The sequence below is a fragment of the Dermacentor andersoni genome, chromosome 5, assembly GCF_023375885.2.
Source record: "Dermacentor andersoni chromosome 5, qqDerAnde1_hic_scaffold, whole genome shotgun sequence".
Taxonomy (NCBI): domain Eukaryota; kingdom Metazoa; phylum Arthropoda; class Arachnida; order Ixodida; family Ixodidae; genus Dermacentor; species Dermacentor andersoni.
Genome location: NC_092818.1, coordinates 200,311,098 through 200,331,353, shown reverse-complemented (window position 1 = coordinate 200,331,353; position 20,256 = coordinate 200,311,098). Strand labels below are relative to the sequence as shown.

The 20,256-nt window shown below is 47.7% G+C and overlaps 1 protein-coding gene across 1 annotated transcript in view; it reads right to left on the bottom strand.

Annotated features, from left to right (window-relative positions):
• Positions 1 to 1,901: 1,901 nt before the first annotated feature.
• Positions 1,902 to 20,256, bottom strand: part of LOC126532258 (acetylcholinesterase-like) — a 37,035-nt gene continuing 18,680 nt past the window's right edge. Inside the window, exons 3-6 of the mRNA XM_072288406.1 lie at positions 14,197 to 14,444; positions 12,852 to 13,080; positions 6,634 to 6,870; positions 1,902 to 2,444 (exon numbers count right to left, since the gene is read on the bottom strand). Of these exons, the coding sequence (XP_072144507.1) occupies positions 1,902 to 2,444; positions 6,634 to 6,870; positions 12,852 to 13,080; positions 14,197 to 14,444 (1,257 nt within the window). The remainder of the gene's footprint in view (positions 2,445 to 6,633; positions 6,871 to 12,851; positions 13,081 to 14,196; positions 14,445 to 20,256) is intronic.

Sequence of the window (20,256 nt, the reverse complement as noted above, 5' to 3'; positions counted from 1 at the left end):
TGAAGATCGTCAAAGTTACGCCTGTCTACAAAGGCGGTGGTGAGGCCAACATTAATAATAGCAGGCCCATTTCAGTTCTGGCAGTGTTTTCAAAGATATTTGAATACGTCATCAATCACAGGCTAAGCGGTTCTTTTAAGCACCGAGTAATAACAGAAGCTCAATACGGCTTTCAAGCAAACAAATAAGCAGAGATTGCTCTCGTTGACACAAGGATAAGATCATTGAAAATATAGAAAAGAAAACTGCTCACTCTTGGCTTATTTCTAGGTTTCAGCAAAGCCTTCGAGACTGTTCAACATAATATTTTGTTAAGAAAATTAGAAAATTATGGCATTAGAGGAGTGGCGCTAAAACTGATTAAGAGTTATATAGAGAAACGTTATCAATATGTGTGTGCCAACAATTGGTCCTCCAGCGAACTCGAAGTACACCAGGGCGTACCCAAGGGCTCTATTCTGGGACCCCTGCGCTTTCTTGTGTATATAAAATATATTATAGCAATACATGGATTCCCGCAATTAAAAATGTATGCAGACGATACTAATGTTTTTTCACCCGAGAAACCAGGCAATGTTTAGATACCTCTCTTAATGAATACTTGTTACAGTTATCTGCAAGGCTTCATAGAAATCGCTTGAGTCTAAATATCAATAAAACAAATTACGTCATTTTTAAACCAATTAATAAACGTGACTGCTACCCGGTTAACATTAGATTTGAAGGACGCTTGCTGGAACAGGTTACTGAACAAAAGTTTTTAGGTGTCTGTTTTAGCCACAACCTCTCACGGAATACTCAAGTTGTTCAACTAAAATCAAACGTGTCTCGCATCATTGAGTGCATTCACCGAGTACAGCATCTGATACCCAAACGTTTAAAGCAGGCCCTATACTATTCGCTGGTTTACTCTAGAATGAGCTATGAAATCTTGACTTGGGGAACAACTGCTACTAACTACTACAAACTGAATGTATTACAAAAGCAAATATTGCGCACACTGGAAAATTTTAAAAGCAACAAGCAGTTATTGAAAACACAGTCGTTATTTACCAAATATAACATGTAGAAGACTGAACAGGGGTACTACTTTAAGGTATTGCAATGGATCCATAACACAAGTTACATATTTCCACAGTGCCAAGCTCAAGTTCATGCAGTAGCTAAAACTCAAAACGAAAAATGCCGCAAGTTAGAACCATCTACGGAAGGCAAGCATTATCTTTTCAAATAAGCAATGCTCTAAACAGAGAAGATATGCAGGTAGACTTTAATAAAGGTGCACATACATTTAAGAAATACTGTAGGAAGTTTCTTGTGAACAGCGACATTTTCATTACTCAAATGTGCGCTTTGTTCTCCCTTGCCATGCTCCTCTCAGCTACTGCAATTTTGATACACGGCTGTGAAATTGTGCTTGGCTTTTGTGTATGTTTTTGTGATGAGTGCCATGACTATGAATGATGGTGTTGAACATGCTGACGGGTAACTAAATTGCTGTTCTCTGTATTTATGTTGCAGGCATTATGTTGCGTATGTAAATATTTTGTACCAATTATTTGGTGCGATGACTTCACATACGAGCAGTGACCAGTCCCCTTTTAATATTGCCCACTGTCTGAATCTAGGACGTCTGTCTGACTGAATTTTGTTGTTTTATTTTGTCTCTGTATATTGTGCAAAGGGGCCGGGGCCCTTGTCAGATGCTCAGTCGCCTTTAGCCTCGGCCCCCTCTTAGACTGTGTCTGAGGAAGCAATAAAGAAAGAAAGAAAGAAAGAAAGAAAGACGGCCGCGGTGGCGCCGATGGCGGAAATGCACCTATCGCACTGTTATTGCAACAAAATGTACTGCAAGTAGCCTCCGCTTCAGGTAGAAATCTGCAACAGGAGCGAATGCAGCCCTACCCTGCGCTGATGAAGGCAATTACGGCGTCCGCGAAGGCTCCCGCACCCTGAGGCTCGAGGTAGTCATCGGCGCCGTAATGGAAGGCAGCGTCGAAGTCGTCACTGTGCTGCGGCGCCTGCGGCGGCGTGCCGTTCTCGTGGTCCACCAGCGCGAACTCGTACACGTGTACCAGGGCAGCGTCCGACAGGTACTCGGCGAACGCCAGCGCGGGACACACGTAGAGCGCGTCGTCCAGCAGCGCCCCGTAGTGGCAGAACACGCGCTGCGGATCGTTCAGCGACTCGAGGTCTGTGTGCAGGCTCTCAGCTTCCAAGATCTCCTCGCCGAAGGTGAACGTGAACAGGGCGGAGGCGGTGCTGCGGTGCTGGTCGGGCGTGAAGTGCGCCCACGTGCCGTTCGTCGAGGCGTCCAAGAAGCGCGCGAGGAAGTGCTGACCCTCGCCCCGAGCGAAGCCTACCAGGACAGACAGCGGCGCGCCAACGTGGCGGCCCGCTGCGCCACCAGAGACCACAAGGGGCCGCCTCTGGTACGCCAGCACCTGAAGGCGGTGGCAGAGCTTCCCATACATGCAGCTGGACCATGGCGCGCGTGTGCACGCTCCAGAGGGAACAGCGAGACGCACGAAGGATTAGTGTTAATTACAACGGAAATTATACGGACCCTCCAGGCGTATTTCTGCCGTCGCCATGAGGTTCCGTAGAAAGAGCGATATCGTCGCTGTGCGCCGTTTGCTCTACTGTCAGCGTCAAATGAAAGTTGAACAGCGGAGCGTGTGGCCCAAGCATAAGTGAAGATATGGTGCGCGCCGTCATCACCATTGACAGGCGCGCACATCCGGTTTGGCCGCACTGCCCGATCTCCCACTAGTGAGATAATTTCGCTTCTGTTCTGGTTCTTACATTTGAAAGGGAGAAAATAAAAATGAAGCTAAAGTATTGCAGTTTACGGCGAGTCTTGTCGCACAGATCGCCGAAACCACAAGTGCTACCGGCGCGACCAGCGGTGCGCGTGGTGCACTTTGCACCGTCCTCGCCCGCGCCGCGCGGGCGAATCTACCTTGCGATGACGTTGCAAACTGCACCACGCGCACCGTTGTTCGTGCCGACAGCACTTCTGGTTTCGGCGACTGTGCGACAAGACTCGCCGTAAACTGCAATACTTTAGCTTCATTTTTATTTTCTCCCTTTCAAATGTAAGAACCAGAACAGAAGCGAAATTATCTCACTAGAGGGGGATAGGGCAGTGCGGCCAAACCGAATGTGCGCGCCTGTCAATGGTGATGACGGCGCGCACCATATCTTCACTTATGCTTGGGCCACGCGCTCCGCTGTTCAACTTTCATTTGACGCTGACAGTACGTGCAAGTGAAAGCGTGCGAATGAAACCGGCGAACGCTGCTCAATTTCGCGTGTGCGAGCGAGGAAGGCGGGCCTGGAAGAGTGCCCTCTTCTGTCGCGCGCGTGGCACAGGGGTGAGGGGAGCTTTCCTGCAGCTGGTACTTATGCTGCGGCCATGCGGGCGCCTTATCTTCAAAGCAGAGTAGGCTTTACTTGAAAGCGATCTGCGACGTGGCCAAAGTGGGCGCCCGCGCGGGCCTCATCTTCAAAGTGATCTGCGATGTTTGCAGAGGGCGCGTAGTGCGGGTAGCTTTGTATGCCCTGTGCTTTCCACGTTTCGTTCGCTTTGAAGCGAGAGATGCACGAAGGTCAATTCGATCGCTGTTGCTGCCGCGATTTCGCATTGCAGCATTTTGACGGCGAGTTCACGCCCTCATCGAGCGCGATATGTTTATGTTTACCTGTGCGCTCGTGTCACCGTGCTTGTCAATTTACTTAAAACACGTTGGCAGGCTAGTTGGTTCGAATCTGTGATAGAATGTATGAGCGGGACTGAACGAGGACGTAGAAAGAGACACAAAGAGGCAGCGCTGTCTCTGTGTGTCAGTTTCTTTCTACGTCCTCCTTCAGTCACACTTACATATTATATAATTGTTAATTTAGTTAGTAAGCGAATGTTTACAAGTTTATACGGCCGATAAATCTACTATCCTTACTTTGTATAGCTATCTAATAATTTGCTATCGCAATCGGCGCTTCGCCTTTCGGATGAAACTGCGACATTTCTTTTTTATTGCGAAAGCAATACTGCTCGCACTTTCGGCCCATCGGTGGTCGTGGCGCCTCCTTACACAGCTGCGCGTCACGTGACCGTGTGACGTCACGCCAGACAGAGATACGGGGCCCCAGCTCGCGGCATCGATGGTGGAGGCGAAGCCTTGCGCGCCGCTGCTGCGGCGCTACCGAGAGAGGGCGCTGGCTGGTGTGACGTCACGCTAGGAGGATAAATGGGGCTACAGCTCGGCTCCTCGCAGTGGTCGGCGCGCTGCCTTGCGCTATGTCGGATGATGTATAGCCATAAGTTTAACAAAGGGCAACCATGTTCCCACCATCAGCTGAACCAAGGCTGAAGTTGAAGTTGAAGTTCCGCGCCTGTCTTCTGTGTTCCTTCCTTGTCCCTTGTTTTTCAGTGCGGTTACATGATGCATTCCATTAACGACCACCAACTAGCCCGCTTATCCCTGTTAAATGCGCAGCCAAGGGTATTGCTTTCGCAATCTTCCAGGCTTAACCAAGCTAAGCCTTCAGCCAATTTTTTTTTTATTGTTGTCCACCCCTTGTGTAACAGTCCCACAAGGTTCATTTAACTTATTAAAGGGAAGTAGCTACAGTGGTGACGTGCACGGCACTGGCCATAGATACTTGAGCAATTTTGCAACGGCGGAGTTGAATATTCGTTTGGCAAGGGTGCCATGTACTTTCCACTACGCTCAAGCAACCGTGCCTAAGCTTGCACAATGTCTGGTGTTCTCTTGCACTTTTCACTTCCGGTGTGCGCCAGCAGGTGCCATTTAATAAATCTGCACATTGTGCTCGAAGTTAGAGGCGCTTACAGTACATGCGGCTGGTAAATCTATAACCTAGGAGAACATCGTTTATATTTAACACACAGCTATGTGCAACTGTAGTCGGGTACAACTTTATAAAAAAGGGGAGGCCCCGCTCAGATGACCGAAACGCGACAGCCGATTGCCTCCGCGACTAAAGTAGTGCCGCTCAAAAAACCGAGCTTCTAAAAAGCGTAATTTTCGGCATAAATAAATACATTTGTATTTGGATTACTGCTTTGGTAGAGCTCTCGTAATTGGAATGCTACAACACATGCCGAATCAGGAAAGAAAAATAATCGCGCGCCTTCTACAACGCTGCGCGTCGTCTGCTTTTTAGCTTCATTGCAAGGGACAAAAGTAGAAAGAGCAGCTCTGCATGACCTTTGCGCTGGTTTGCATGTCAACAGCACATTTACTACTCGCTTTGTGGTCTTAAAATGAATCAGTTATTTAACAAATACTTAAAGAAACAATGAATTTATCGAAACCATTACAAACCATGAGGAGACGATCGTGACAGGAAAGGTATAAAAATGCTTCATTCACCGTTTTATATAAGTACTCTTGGTTTTAAATAGCATAAAATTTGTATTTCTTGGTTTTGTGTTTCACTAACTTATTTTCAAGAATGTGATAGCTTTTTCTTGCGTTCCTTGTCACGTTTTTCTTCTTTTATTCTTTTCTTTTTTGTACAGTGACACAGTGCACGAACACACCCGCCGCTAACATTAGGCACCAGAAACACCGCGGAAAAAACACGCAGCATGTTTGTTTGCAGTGATGTGTCGTCGCGGGATCCTGTTTTCAGACGAAGCGTAGCGCAGCGTCAGCGATGCTCGCTGCAATCTTTCGTCGCCGGGTGATCACGGCTCAGAATAAACGCACGCGGCACAAATGGTGCATCGTAGGCTCGCAATAATACTTCCGGCGTGGTAGACCACCCCAACCAGTTTGGGAATCCCCTCTGACGAGGGACAGACGCACACGATTGGCGTGATTCGTCGTAGTTCGAAGCGCGGGCGGCCATCGGCGGGGTTACCAGCCGTCCGGCTCATGGCGTCAGTCTAGAGTGTGCGCCCAGTGGTGGAGGCTCGTGTGCATCCGTCTTGTACGATTAGACGCCCCTGTTTTCTACAGTTGGACCCGACCATAGGTCGCACAAGCAGTGGCATAGCAACGGGGGGAGGGGGGCGGGGGGCCGTGGGCCCCGGGAAATTGTCGATATCCTCGACTACTCCCGGAGGGGGCGGGGGGGGGTGACAGAAGACCTACGGGCCCCGGGTGCCAGACGACCTAGCTGCGCCACTGCGCACAAGAGGACTCGAAAACAGCATCTCATTAGCACGCTGATGGCTGGTACCACGTATATGACGAGACACGGGGCTATGTAGGTTCAAGCAAGAATATCGATAATATTGTATCGCCGCAACATGCACCCCGACGGGCCCGAGCTCCTGACCGTCATTCCGTCTCATATGCGGCAGACTGTACTGCAGCAACTGCACGACGTTCCCACCGCTGGACACCTTGGCGTTACGCGGACCTATGACCGAATTCGGGGACGGTTTTTCTGGCCCCGTCTCAACCGCTCTGTCCGGCGCTATGTTGCCGCGTGTGAGTCGTGTCAACGCCGGAAAAGACCAGCTGTGCCTCCTGCCGGACCTGTCAAAGCAGCTAACTGGATTGCAGTATGGGCAGTACGTATAATACCTGAGCTAAAATTTATCCACGAGGCTTGTCCCGGAACTCTAAAATGTTCGCGGGAAGTGCACTGACTTACCTTGGGGTCAACGGGCACCAGCGGATCACCGTACGTGGGCAGGAACGGACTCAAAGTCTGCGCGAAATAGTCATCCACGGGCAGTGCCACCAGTGCCGCTGCGAGCGCCGCCTGGAGGCAGGCCAAGGCGCGACGCTCGTCTTCGGCCTCGTCAGGTGACGCGCACAGCTTGGCCACACTGAGCCGCACGTTCTCGGCGTCCGCGCACTCCCCCAGGCAGGACAGCGGGGACCCGCCCTGCGGACGCGCGTTTTGTGCGTGGCAAAGATGTCGCGGACGCTGTAGGAATTGAAACGGAGGAACGTAGATTATGAGAGAGAACGGACGGGCCACGAGCATGCACGAATTGCAAAACATTATTACGCAAGAGGCAACAAGACACCATGATACAAGTCCTGATCGCAGAAGTGGTTTTTCTCGAGGAATCCAGCCGACTTGCATTCCACAGTAACTACCTCTTCGCCCGACGTGGCAGCACCCAGCCTGCCTAAAGCCTGCCCTATTAGACTTAGAGCGCGGAGGGGGGGAGGGGCTATTCGTTTCGAACCGGTTTCCCCCTTCACGAGAAGTGAATGGTGTCGTTGCACCTTCATCCTACATCGGCGGTAAAGTTCGAACGTTCTTTCTGCGGCCTCCCTAAAAATCGGTTCTCGATATCGAACGACGAAGTGCCTGTATACAGGGTGTCCCAAATATCATGCAACAAGATTTTAAAGAATATGCAAATGTCACGTAGTAATGTTGTTTGCCGTCTCTTCGAGGTCCGCAAATTTTTTTTTGCATTCTGCCTAATTACATAATTAGCCTAAATAATTAATCAACTTCTCAAATATTGGAATTAGAAGAAAAGTGCCAATGAAAAAATTGTAGAGCAACATAAAAAACTCCCGATACAGTTTTCTGTTGCTCTATATTGACACGTGTACTTATCTTTATCGGGCGACCACGTTTCGCCGCCTAACATATGTTATCGCACAGCGCGGGACGCGCCTGCATGTATCCGAAGTTTCTGGAAAGTTATCGATGCTTCTATCCGCTGTCTGTTGTCGCCGAACCTTGTGTTATCTGATTTCATCGCGTGACGCGAATAGTGTAGAACTTCGTGAAAGGCACGCGGGTCCCAGCGATTAGTCTGGAACATTCGACGACTGCTGTATAAAAGCCGACTCGCTTGACCCGCTTATCAGATTTTCGACGATCGCCGACCGTGTTCGCCGCTATCGTTGTGCTATCAGTGTAGCCTGTTTTGTGGGAACAGGTTCACCCAATAAAGGTTAGTTTTGTCGTTCACAGTATTGCTACTGCGTTCTTCAACGTCACCACCACGTGACAATATGCTGCATAAAAGTATTTCATTGCAATAGCAATTATATGGACACCGCAGACGCGTTTCTGCTATCGGCGTCGCCGTGAGGTTCCGTATAAAGTCCAAGGGCGATAACACCGTCGCCGCGCGCCGTATGCTGCATGTGCGAGTGAAATCGTGAGAGGGTGAGCCGGCGAATGCGGCTCAATCGCGCGGGCCTTATGTTCAAAGCGATCTGCGATGCTTGCAGAGTGCGCGTAGTGCCGGTAGCTTCGTATGCGCTGTGCTCTCGACGTTTCGTTCGCGTTGAAGCGAGAGATGCGCGAAGATCCATTCGATCGCCGCTGCTGACGCAATTCCTCTCTCGAGCACTTTGACAGCTTGTTTGCGTGCTCATCTAGCGATACGTGTTCATGTTTACCTGTGCGCGCGTGACACCGTGCTTGTTAGTTTAGTTAAAACACGTTGGCAGGCTAGGTGGTTCGAATCTTTGATAGAATGTATGAGCGCGACTGAACGAGCACGTAGAAAGAGACACACAGGGACAGCGCTGTCTCTGTGTGTCTGTTTCTTTCTACTTCCTCGTTCGGTCGCGCTTACATATTTATCATTGCTAATTTAGTTAGTAGGTGAATGTTTACAAGTTTATACGGCCGATAAAACTACTATCCTTACTTTGTATAGCTGTCTGATAGTTTTCTATCACAATCGATGGTTCGCCTTTCAGCGAAACTGCGACTTTTTTCCCGAGTGTGAAAAAAACTGCGATTACACGCAAAGTACGTGCCTCGAGCGGCCAGTCGCGCGGCAACTTTACGTGTATTCCCGGCTTTCTTTCGCGCTCGGAAAAACACTTTGATATAGCACGTATTGAGCAACAGAAAGCTGTATCTGGAGTTCCTTTTAGATTCAAGTAGTTCAATGTTAGCACTCATGAGTTCAGAATCAGAATCAGTGTACCTGAATTTAGAATAGCTAAACCTGACGACTTTTCACTGAATCATTTCTAACTCTATAGTGTTAAATTTAGTCTAAGTATCCCAAACAATAGAACAATATTCAAGCTTAGGTCGTATGCACGTGAAATAGCCAAGAAGTGTGACATTAGGAGGAGAATTTCGAAGTTAATATTTTAAGTAACAAAGTTTGCGGAAAGCCGGCAGGCAAATGTTGTCAATGGGCTGATTCCAAGAGAGGTCATTATCGATTGTCGCTCCTAGGTACTTGTAACACTTAACCTGTTCCGGAGGAAAGGTTGTCAGGTTATAACTATATTTAAGTGCAGCTTCTTTATGCGTTACACAAAGGAACAGTTTTATTGGTATTAACAGTCATCACAGAATTTGTACCACTTATATGCATTAGCAAGGTTAGAAATGAACTCAACCTGATCATTTACATTTCTGATATTACGAACTAAGACAACATCATCCGCCAATAACCTAATTAATTACACGGACAACGTAATTTATATATAGAAGAAACAACAAGAGTTCCAGAATACTTTCTTGAGACACACCTGATGTCACAGGAAAACTGCAGGAATCACAACCGTCAACTGAAACAAACTGCGTTCGGTTACGCATGTAACCAGAAATCCAAGAGACTGAAATGTCAAGAAGATTTATATTAATGAGATTACTGTGCAATTTCACAGGAATAATTCTGGCAGAGGCTTTGCTAACGTCTACATATATTGCGTCAATTGGTCCATTATTACCAATGCATGCTGCAAATGAATGAACTACCGTGACCAATTGTGTCGTTGCAGAGAAATTTCTTCTGAATCCGTGCTGTAAGCTCGATAGTATAGAGCTTTCCTCAAGAAATTCAACTATACGTTTAGCTATAACATGCTCCAATAAGTTAATGCAAGAAGTTAAAGGTATTGGGCCACAATTTTCTAATAACAAGCGGACAGTTTTCTTATAGACGGGCATAACTTGAACTGTTTTCCATTCATCAGATAGACTCGCAGTTAACAATGAACATGGAAACAAACTCTCAAGAAATTGAGCAATCGTTTCAGCATAACGACGAAGAAAGATTTTGGGTAAACGGTGAGGACCACAAGTCGATTTTGTTTTTAGGTTTAAGAGCATCACGACTACACCGTCGTATATAAAAAAAATGAACTTTCGATGCTAAAAATGTCCCATGACGCAGACTCACGCGTGTGCTTGCTTTAGAAAACACACCAGGAAAATAATTATTGATATACTGCGCGATAACCTTCCGATCTGTAACAGAGTTAGCATCAAGCGAAGTATGCTTCCCGTGCTTCTCGGTGGCGCTCAAGTAACCCCAAAATACTTTTTATTCTTTCTCCATAAAGTTGGGTAATGTTGTTGTGATAAAGAAGTCCTTAGAATCATTTACTGCACATGTGCGAGTGTTTCTGATATAATTAATTACGATAGGATCGAGAGTAGACTTTTTAGCCCGTTTTAGTTTCCGTTTTAAATGAATAATCTTTCGCGTTATTCAGGGTGCACTATTGTGCACTTTCTTTCAGTTGTTTGGTACAAACGTATTCAAACAATAACTGCACATAGCAAACCTTTTCCATAGCAAAGATGCATCATCGTGCTTTTCAGCCAGTTCACTCAGGCAATTCTTTATATACGCAATCACAGAAACATCATCAGCTCTTTCGTAATCTCCTAAATAGCGTATATTACTAGTTTTATGAGGAGCAGACTTCACTAGAGGAATTGATGTATATACCAGACAGTTGTCCGATAAATCTCCTGCAACAATAATAGTGTGCTCTGTAATTGCTCGGCTTATAAAGGCCAAATCTAATATCGAGCTTGATGAATCTTGGATGTGAGCGGGCGTTTTAACAATTTGAACCAGGTCATGAGTGAGAATAATATCATGTGCAATATTCACATTTTATTTGAACCTACTTGTTCCTTGTATTCACTCCCAATCAACGCGGGATGAATATAAATCACCGAGCAAAAAAAAAATTCCTTAGTTCGACAGAAGTACATACACTGTCGTAATTAAATTAGCTAATCAGGAGTAGAGTTAGGTGGCCCAGCGAACCCAGCGAACCAGAGAACCCAGCGAGATATTTTTATGCATAAACACTCCAGATCGCGAAAGTCGTCGAGTATTACGGCCTCAATCGAAAATTTAACAAGAACTGCTACACCCCCACCACTAGTTTTTCTGTCTCTGCGAAACACTTCATAAGAAGAATGAGACTAAGCCATCACCTATGTCGCTGTGCAGCCAAGTTTCAGTAAGGACTGAAATATAAAGGTCATGCTCAATTAGATTTAATTGCAGACTGTCTTTTTTTGCTAATGATGCTGCGGGCATTGATATCGAACAATCTCAGGTACTTTTCTTTGCCTTAACATGAGTAAAACGATCAGCCGTTTAACTTTATTGAGCTGAATCCTGGAGTTCTGCGTGCCCAAGCCGCGATTTCATTTTCAGTGCAAATTAATTTCGACCACAAGGGGATCGTTAGCGGGTCCCCAATGCACGGCCGTTTTTTTCCATTCCGCCCTGATTTAGGCAATCCCAGCCACCTTTGTGACCTCGTGATCAGCGGGGCGACACCATAGCCGCGAATTAGCCACCGCGGCGGGTCGGCCGTCTCACTGCAGGAGCGCGACGACGTTCTTGTTTGGTTGCTCCTCAAGCTTGGTGCTGCGTGTGCATGGGTCAGGGGAGGTTTGCTGTTTTCGTTTTTTTTTCGGCCCGTTTTTTTTTCTTTTTTTTTTGCAGTAGCACTATCATTCTTGTTATCCTATACATGGTGCACATTATTGATATACATTTTGTCATCAGTTCTAGCTTTGATACAGGTACGCGTTGACACCCTGTTCCACGACTTCGCGAGCGCATTCGATAACGCATCACATAACGGGATATTCCTAAAAATCAGGCAGTTAAACATCCATTATGTCATATTCGAGTGCATACGCAACTTTCTAAGCTACCGAGTAATTCTAAGCAACTTCTGAGCAATTAACGGAGGGTCCCGCTGCAGTCTTTGACTTCGTCTGCGCATAATCTCTAGCCCATACACTGTATTTACAGAACAATCAACTCAATCCGAATCTGAACCGCAAACCATTCGTCTACGCCCATGTGACTACTGTTATTCCCATTCTTCCGCTGGCACTTCTGCATTATACTTGCGAATACGTTAGCTCTGACTCCGTGAGCTCCTCCGTTAGCACCTGGAAATATACCTAGGATTAGTCTGTCCGCTGATCTCTCTCGGCTCACACACACAGGCAACAACATAAGAAATGAAGCTAATCGCGTTCTCAGTTATACATTTGCATAAGTGGAGTTTCTGTAAATCCCTAATGAGAGCATTATAGAGTAAATGTAGCTGTAATGTCCTCCATACATCAAATTTAATCTTACTGCTCCCTCGTATACGCGCATGTGCTCCTTGGTATAGTTATCAATCTAAGCATATTAACATGTTTGAGACCCGTGCATAGCCATGCAGTACTATTCATTTTCTCTATCCACACACGTCTAGCTCGTTGGTACTCATATCGCAAGCCAATCTTCCCGGCCTTGCATCGCACCACAAAGTCGCCGCCCATCTCTTCCACAAATCCTCTCACGCATCACCTGCACAAGTGCCACTGTGCCAGCTTATACCGCCACTCAAGCCGCACCACACTTAGACGCGTATACCCACGTCCAAACAGTATACCGCTTCTCGTATACTGTTCGACATGCTTCCTCGTATTTCATCGACACGTCATTGTCGTAATAACTTTGCTGTCAATGCCGTGGTTTAATTAAACGCCGCCCACTTGCAGCGCGTGACTGGAGAGATAATCTGCGAAAGGCAACCCTCGTGTGGCACCCCTCCCCATCGGGAGTAAACGTGCGCCTTGTTCGCGACAGGCGTCGACTTGCTTGCCTGCAGCACGGCTCTGGAGAAGAGCGAGACGCCACCGAGCGGGGAGAGGATGTGCAGGCCGGCGCTGATGGCGCCCGCGTCGACGCCCCAGAGGACGAGGCTGCGCGGGTCCCCACCGAAGGCGGCCGCATTTCGCTTGAGCCACTGCAGGGCCAGGTGCTGGTCCCAGAGACCCTGGTTGCCGGGGAAGCTGGACACGTTCCCGAACAGGAAGCCGAACACCCCCAGTCTGCGATTACAACGGGAACGCCATAGAGGCGTCGAACCATGCAAAGGTAGAAGGAAGCGCGACCCGCCGTCGCTGCTTGCTTGGTGGCTGTGGTGTTGGGCTGCTAAGCACGAGGTCGCGGGATCGAATCCCGGCCATGGCGGCCACATTTCAATGGGGGCGAAATGCGAAAACACCCGCGGTGTTTAGCTTTAAGTGCACGCTAAAGAACCCCGGGTAATCCAAATTATTCCGGAGTCCCCCACTACGACGTGCCACATAATCAGATCGTGGTTCTGGCACGTAAAATCCCATAATTTCAAGGAAGCGCGCAAAGACCATGTGCTCGTTAGAAAGCACTTCGGTTGCTATGAATTTGCTATGGAGACGCAAGAACGCGAAGAATCAAGGGAGAGGCTCAAGTGTTCTCCTTTTCTTATCACACGTTGCATAGTCTCTACATTGGCAGCCCATTGGAGCAGCATACGAATGACCAGTTTACCGCTCCCAAGATCACGTACGCCAACAAAACCTGCGGTTGATAGCACATTTTAATTCCGCCGCCACGCCCAAGAGTGGATCTGGCCAGCACTGCCAGGTTGTTTCACAGATGACCAAGAAAGGGCAGCCGCCGTCGTACGCCTTGCACGCGTCATGCGGATGTTGTGGCTCTCACCGGCAGCATGTGTTTTCTCCCTTGCTTTCCATAGTTACACGTTGCAATTAAGATTAAGATAATTTTTTCTTGCGCTATCCCTCGCATCGCTGCCTGTTGGCTTCATATACTTGTTACAGCATGTGTCTGTGAACTAGTGAAAATTAAGACACTCGATCAGTATAATAAGCGCCGAATCAAAACTGATCCCACATTCATAATGAATCTGTCTCTCCTTCTTTAAAATGCTCGAGCACCTCCTTAATTATCACGGCGCGGTTTCTGCTGAGTGCAGCGCACAATGCCAGATTTAAAATCACTCGTTCTCGGTACGATAGCCGCCGTGGCAGCAAATGTTTGCAGCTCTCTCCCGAAAGTGCTCTTCAACAATGCCTTCAAGCAGGCGTCGCGCGGCCGTTCAGAATTCAGTAAGAGGAGTGCGAAATCTGCGAAATGCTGTTGTGCTCGCCGCATCACAGAACCTGTAGTTCGGTACAGCGACGACGCAGTCGCAGCGTGTGGCCATCCTGGCCCCGTCGTACTGCCGCAGCCTGTTGGAGCCGTGGGTGAAGTGTCCGCCGTGCAAGAGTACCACCACTGGCCTCAGCTTGGCCGGGCTCAGTCCCGGAGTCCATATGTTGACGTGTAGGCAGTCCTCGGTCCAGTCTGGTTCCAGCTTGCCTTGCGGACGCTCTGCGGCGCGCAGCCATTGGGGTGGACAGGGTGGCGCCTGTGAACAGAAAACAAGTTTACATTGCAGGCTGTGGACAAACCGCAGCGGTTGCTCAACATTACAACGGCTGTGTTGGGTGAAATCCTAACCGCACGTACGATCGGTCGGTGTGAGAGATACTATTTCACCTCGAGTATTATTTGACATCATCAAACCAGCGTTCTCATTATTTCTTGTTCTAATTGTATTTCTCTATAGTGATTCTACATGCATTGGTGTTTGCATTACAGATTGCTATGCTATATATTTTATTCATGCATTGTCACTGCTCTGTGTATTAGAATCTGTGCCACTTCATGCGGTATACTTCAACAGCAATATTATGCACTGGAATGCTGTGATTAATTATTAAGCCGAACGCATTAGATGGCTCATGGGTCGAAAATTCGACCGTTCGGCGTTATGCCCCAATATTTAATGGCATCAAAAGGGGCGTCCGACCCTCAACCTTTGGTGGTCGAAGGTCGGACTACGCTTCAGCCTCTGTAGAGTATGCTAAAGTGACTGTCACTTTTTGCTCTGCCATTTCTTTGTTATATTTCATGTTTGTTTATGTATGTCTCGATCACACTGATGCTGCAAGCCAAAAAAAAAAAAAGGAAAATAAAGAACAATACGTCTTTTGTTCGGGGAGGAGGAGGAGAGAGTCAGTCAAGTATGCCCTAGCTCTTTCTTTGTACCGCCCCCATCGACAGCGATGGTAAATAAAGTTGTTGTTGTTGTTGTTGTTGCTATTATTATTATTATTATTATTATTATTATTATTATTATTATTATTATTATTATTATTATTGATATAGTGGTCGCCATAGTAGGCGTAATCTGTGCACATCTCAGGGTGCGTTGCAAGCAAGATATGCTTTGGTCATCGACGGTGATTCGACACGCGATCGCTGTCAGCATCAGGAGATGTGACACGTGCGGGAAGTATTGTCTCGCGTATTCTTCTAATCACGGACGAGGTCTACCGGTTTAGACTCCAAGCGTTCCCGTCTTCAAGTATCCAGCCACGGAAGCAGCTTGGCCGTCCTGCCTGACGCTTTCACAGTTTGTAATATATTCAAGATTAATAGAGAAGGCTGTGCTTTATCAAAGACCTTAGCATATTCCTGAATGAAGCATCGTTCTATAATGTAGAGCCAAGATTAGGATGCAAGTCCTAAAGAAAGATGACCAGTTGTGTCGCACAATAAAGGTCCTTAAAGATGGTAATTTATTTAATTAATACCAATTTATGAAAGTAAACATTTTCATATGAAGGATTAAATTCCGACAGAAGAAAATAAGAGCGTCGATATTGTAGATTGAATCATAATAAGTGGCAAAAATCAGAAATGAGTGGATTGTTTTGTAAAGACTGAATCATCCTTTAGATTAAATTCTGAGGTTTTACGTGTCATAACCACTATATGATTGTCGGGCACGCCGTAGGAGGGGGGGGGGGGGGACTCAGGATTATTTTGACCACCTGGGGTTCTTTAATGTGCGCCTAACTCTAAGGCCCAAACAATGAAACGTTCCCCTCCTTCGAGCGCTTCCTAACCTTACGTGAGGCCTCCTTACAACGAAGGACCGATGGAGGAAGCAAGCGTACTCTGATAGCTCCCTTCACCCGTCCTCACGTAAGGAGCGGTTGCCGCATGCCTGGGTTCGAGACTATCTCTTAAGATCTTTACGCGAACACCATTATTCTATAAAAAAATGTTGTATCGTCGCACAATCTTTAAATTGAAGTGATAATATAGAGAAGCGTGGACGCTTTCTTCTAGTTTTGTTTACTAAACTTGAAAAAAGTAGCGCATTACAGTGCAAAACTTGATGTGCTCCATCGACGCTGGCACGCCGGCGTCGTGCAACGCCTAGCAACGCCTAGCAACGCTTTCATGCCGCACGCGTGACTGAAACGAACATGCCTGGCAAGACGTACCGTGCTCGCGCTTCTCCGCAGGTGGGCGACAGCGCGCATGCGCAAGCAAACGTCACGTGGTTAAGCAGTGAGGTGAAGCGCTCGTTCAGGGCCAGGAGCGGCGTAAGGACGCATGAGGGTAGCTTTGGAGCTAGCTACCTTATGCTGAGGAAGCACCACGGAAGCCTTCACCGAGGGCCCCTCAGTAAGGAAGCTTTCAGAGTGACATAAGGTAGCCTCACCGCAATAAAGGCTTCCTTACTAAGGTAAGGAATATTTCATTGTTTGGCCCTGAGGCCTAAACAATGAAACGTTCCTTTCCTTCGAGTGCTTCCTAACCTTACGTGAGGCCTCCTAACAGCGAAGGACCGATGGAGGAAGCAAGCGTACTCTGAAAGCTTCCTTCACCCGTCCTCTCGTAAGGAGCGGTTGCTGCATGCCTGGGTTTGAGATTATCTCTTAAACGCTTTACGCGAACACCATTATTCAATAAAAAATGTTGTATCGTCGCAAAATCTTTAAATTCAAGAACTAATATAGAGAAGCGTGGACGCTTTCTTCTAGTTTTGTTTACTAAACTTGAAAAAAGTAGCGCATTACAGTGCGAAACTTGATGTGCTCCATCAACGCTGGCACGCCGGCGTCGTGCAACGCCTAGCAACGCTTTCATGCCGCAAGCGTGACTGAAACGAACATGCCTGGCAAGACGTACCATGCCCGCGCTTCTCCGCAGGTGGGCGACAGCGCGCATGCGCAGGCAAAGGTCACGTGGTTAAGTAGTGAGGTGAAGCGCTCGTTCAGGGCCAGGAGCGGCGTAAGGACGCATGAAGGTAGCTTTGGAGCTACCTTATGCTGAGGAAGCACTAAGGAAGCCTTCACCGAGGGCCCCTCAGTAAGGAAGCTTTCAGAGTGACATAAGGTAGCCTCACTGCAATGAAGGCTTCCTTCCTGAGGTAAGGAAGATTTCATTGTTTGGGGTTGAGTCTAACTGATCGCAGACGCATTCACTGTAGCTTAAAGGAGGCATCGTATAAGCGAGCGCTTTCCAAGCATAGAGCAAGGCCATTTCCAAGGTCGCCTATTTTACGCGCGGCTCAGAACCATATTGTTCTGGCGGCCCATATCGCCACTCTGAGGATTTGCCATTTGAGCGATAGTATCTGCTAATGCAGCCTCCTCACACGCGACATCTCAGCCTTGGGCGGCGCATCAGTATCAGTTCCGTCTCGTTCGCAAAGACTTCTCCGATGTCTGAGGCAGGCAGACGCGACCGTAAGCTGTTTGGTGTACCTCCGTTCATACGCGACTAGTGAATTGCCGGTAAGCGCAGAAAGTCTTTTTTCTCTAATTTTCTTTTCTTTTTCCACACTACCTTTAAGTGTTGTTCAAATTCACCAAAAATATATCATGTATCTAGCCACGTTCATGGCTGTATGCGTACGGGAGACTCCGAAACCACGATGTTAGATTACAATGAAGGCGCTAAATAAAACAACGGACGAAGGAAGGAGACACGAGACAACCACATGGTTGTCTCGTGTGTCCTTCCTTCGACCGTTGTTTTATTTGGCGCCTTCGTTGTAATCATGCATAACCAACTCGCCCACCAGCACGTGCTCAGTGCACGATGTTAGAACCATTGAGAAATACTGTGTTGTGCCACCTCTTGCGATCAGCAAAACCCGTATACCGCAGATAATTCAAGCATGTTTTCCAGCACGAAGCATCCTTTGGGCTGCAAATCTCAGACATAAGGTGGTCTGACAGCCCGCAGGGTTAAGGCCAGAATACATGGAGCGAATATGCGACGAATAGTCGGCGTTCGACGCCCGGCGGCGTACGCGCGGCGCGCGGCGGCGGAGAAAACGTCGTTCGCCGCCGATCCAGCCGGCGCAGAAAAGTTCGTCGGGCGGCGACGATACCGGAAGCGGCAAACGAGCGGCGCCCGAAAGCGAGCCAATCAGGTCCCACTATCCGCCCCGACTTCCGGCTAGGCTTCCCCGCTTGTCCGTGTATCCCGATCCCGCTCTATCGTTCACGCCGGTCTCCCGCTTTTCGTATTCATGGCATCCAAAGCGGCGCGGCTGGAATTTAACAAGTTAATAACAGCCATGGTTAGACAAGCTCACGTGCACTACTTTCGGGTCTGCTTGCTTCGGCCGCGCGCGCGTTGAGCCACAGAATAGAGCCGCGGAGTCGGAGGAGCCGAACCAGGCCCCGCACACTCTCAAGTTCAACAAATGGCCACAGAGGGCGAAAAATCGATCGAGGCGCGTTTCAGCATAAGCGCGCAAGTGGAGCTACTGTAATTTGGTCGAATAGTTTAATTTGTGCTTTCTCTGCTAGGGGCGCTGAACATGCTGAATTTTTTAATTTACACAAACCATTGACATGAACAATCGAGGTGTCTAAGGATGCTTTTTTACCTCAGGCAAATAGGAAGTTGATTTTCTTTTAATTTGATTGTTGACGCTGCTTTTTAGTCATAGCGTCAAGGTTTTTGTGCTCGATTAACCACCGACAGCCGACAGCCTATTGGTATCGATGTGTTTCCTGGCCGTTGGCGTTCGAATACTACGGCGGTAAAACATTTTCGAAAGTATGCTGGTTTCGTCTGCGAGTCATTACATAGACTTGCTGTAAGAAGGTCTACTCTTGGCAAAGAATAGTGCCTCATTTTGTTTAGGCGTTGACTATCATAATGAATGCGGCGGAGGTTGAGGGAGTACGCTTGAAGGTACGTTTTTATGCCGTTGATCTCCATAACACCTAAGTACGCAAACCGATGTCGCAGAACACCCGATGCATCATTGTGTGTTCTCCGTCATCGCTTGTTTGCTGTATGCCTACTAATTCTTCATTTCTTCAAGTGTTGTATCCTCCTTTTGTCCTTGTTCTCTTGTGCTTCACTTACAGTATGTCGTTCCGTCAGCTGTAATGCGCATTTGCAAAACCAATACGTTTGATAAGACGCAGTGGTTATCATAATTTCACTACACGTGTATTAAGCTGGCACATGTGGTTCAGATACAGATACCTGTATGCGAACTTGCACGACGATGATGCGGAGATTAGGATAATTATGACACCCGTATGGAAGAGGCAGCTGACGGCCGTATAAGCTGTTGCGTTCTTTCCGCCAAACTACCCGGCCTGGTAGTGCTGTAAAGATGCTGTATAAAAGTGACACGCGGTGACAGGGAAATTAATATACTTAGCAGCCGACCGTACGTTTTGTAGCTTAGGTCTTCTTTCTTGTGCGTTTGTGCTACCCTTATTAATGAGCCATCTCTTGACTATGTTCTTGACTATGTAACCGCGTTTGTGTGGATGCGTAGACGTGTGCTTTTTGTTGTACTTGTAAAATGCAAATAAAATATTTTCAGGCTTACTCAATCTTTGGTGTCGTGTGCGTTTATTCCAGTCGAGGCCATCGTGCCACCTGGAAACCGCATTCTGTCAGTAGCCCTACACGAAATACAACAGCTGGAGCGCGGCGGCACAACTCGCCGTAACGGCGGCGTAATAAACGAAAAACCGCTCGGAATGCCCTTAAAAGTCAGTTCAGAGTGTGCCTTAACTCGATATGACTCAGCGCTACATGTATTCTGCTGCGCCTCGATCGTGCTCCCGCCAGTTTGGTTGCTGTGTGGCAAGCGTAGCGCCTACATAAATATGTAGGCGCTACGTTTGTTACACAGCAACTAAACTGGCGGGAGCACGATCGAGGCGCAGCAGCCAGAAACCCAGTAAAGCCACAGAACACCTGGTAAAGCGTGTGCAAACCTGGTGAAGCGTGTGCAAAACCCCGTTTCCGTTTCCTGTTGTACAGCGCCACCCGTGGTCACATACTTTAGTTCACGACGCCACCGCTACGCTTATTTCCGTAGCACTGTGGAAGGT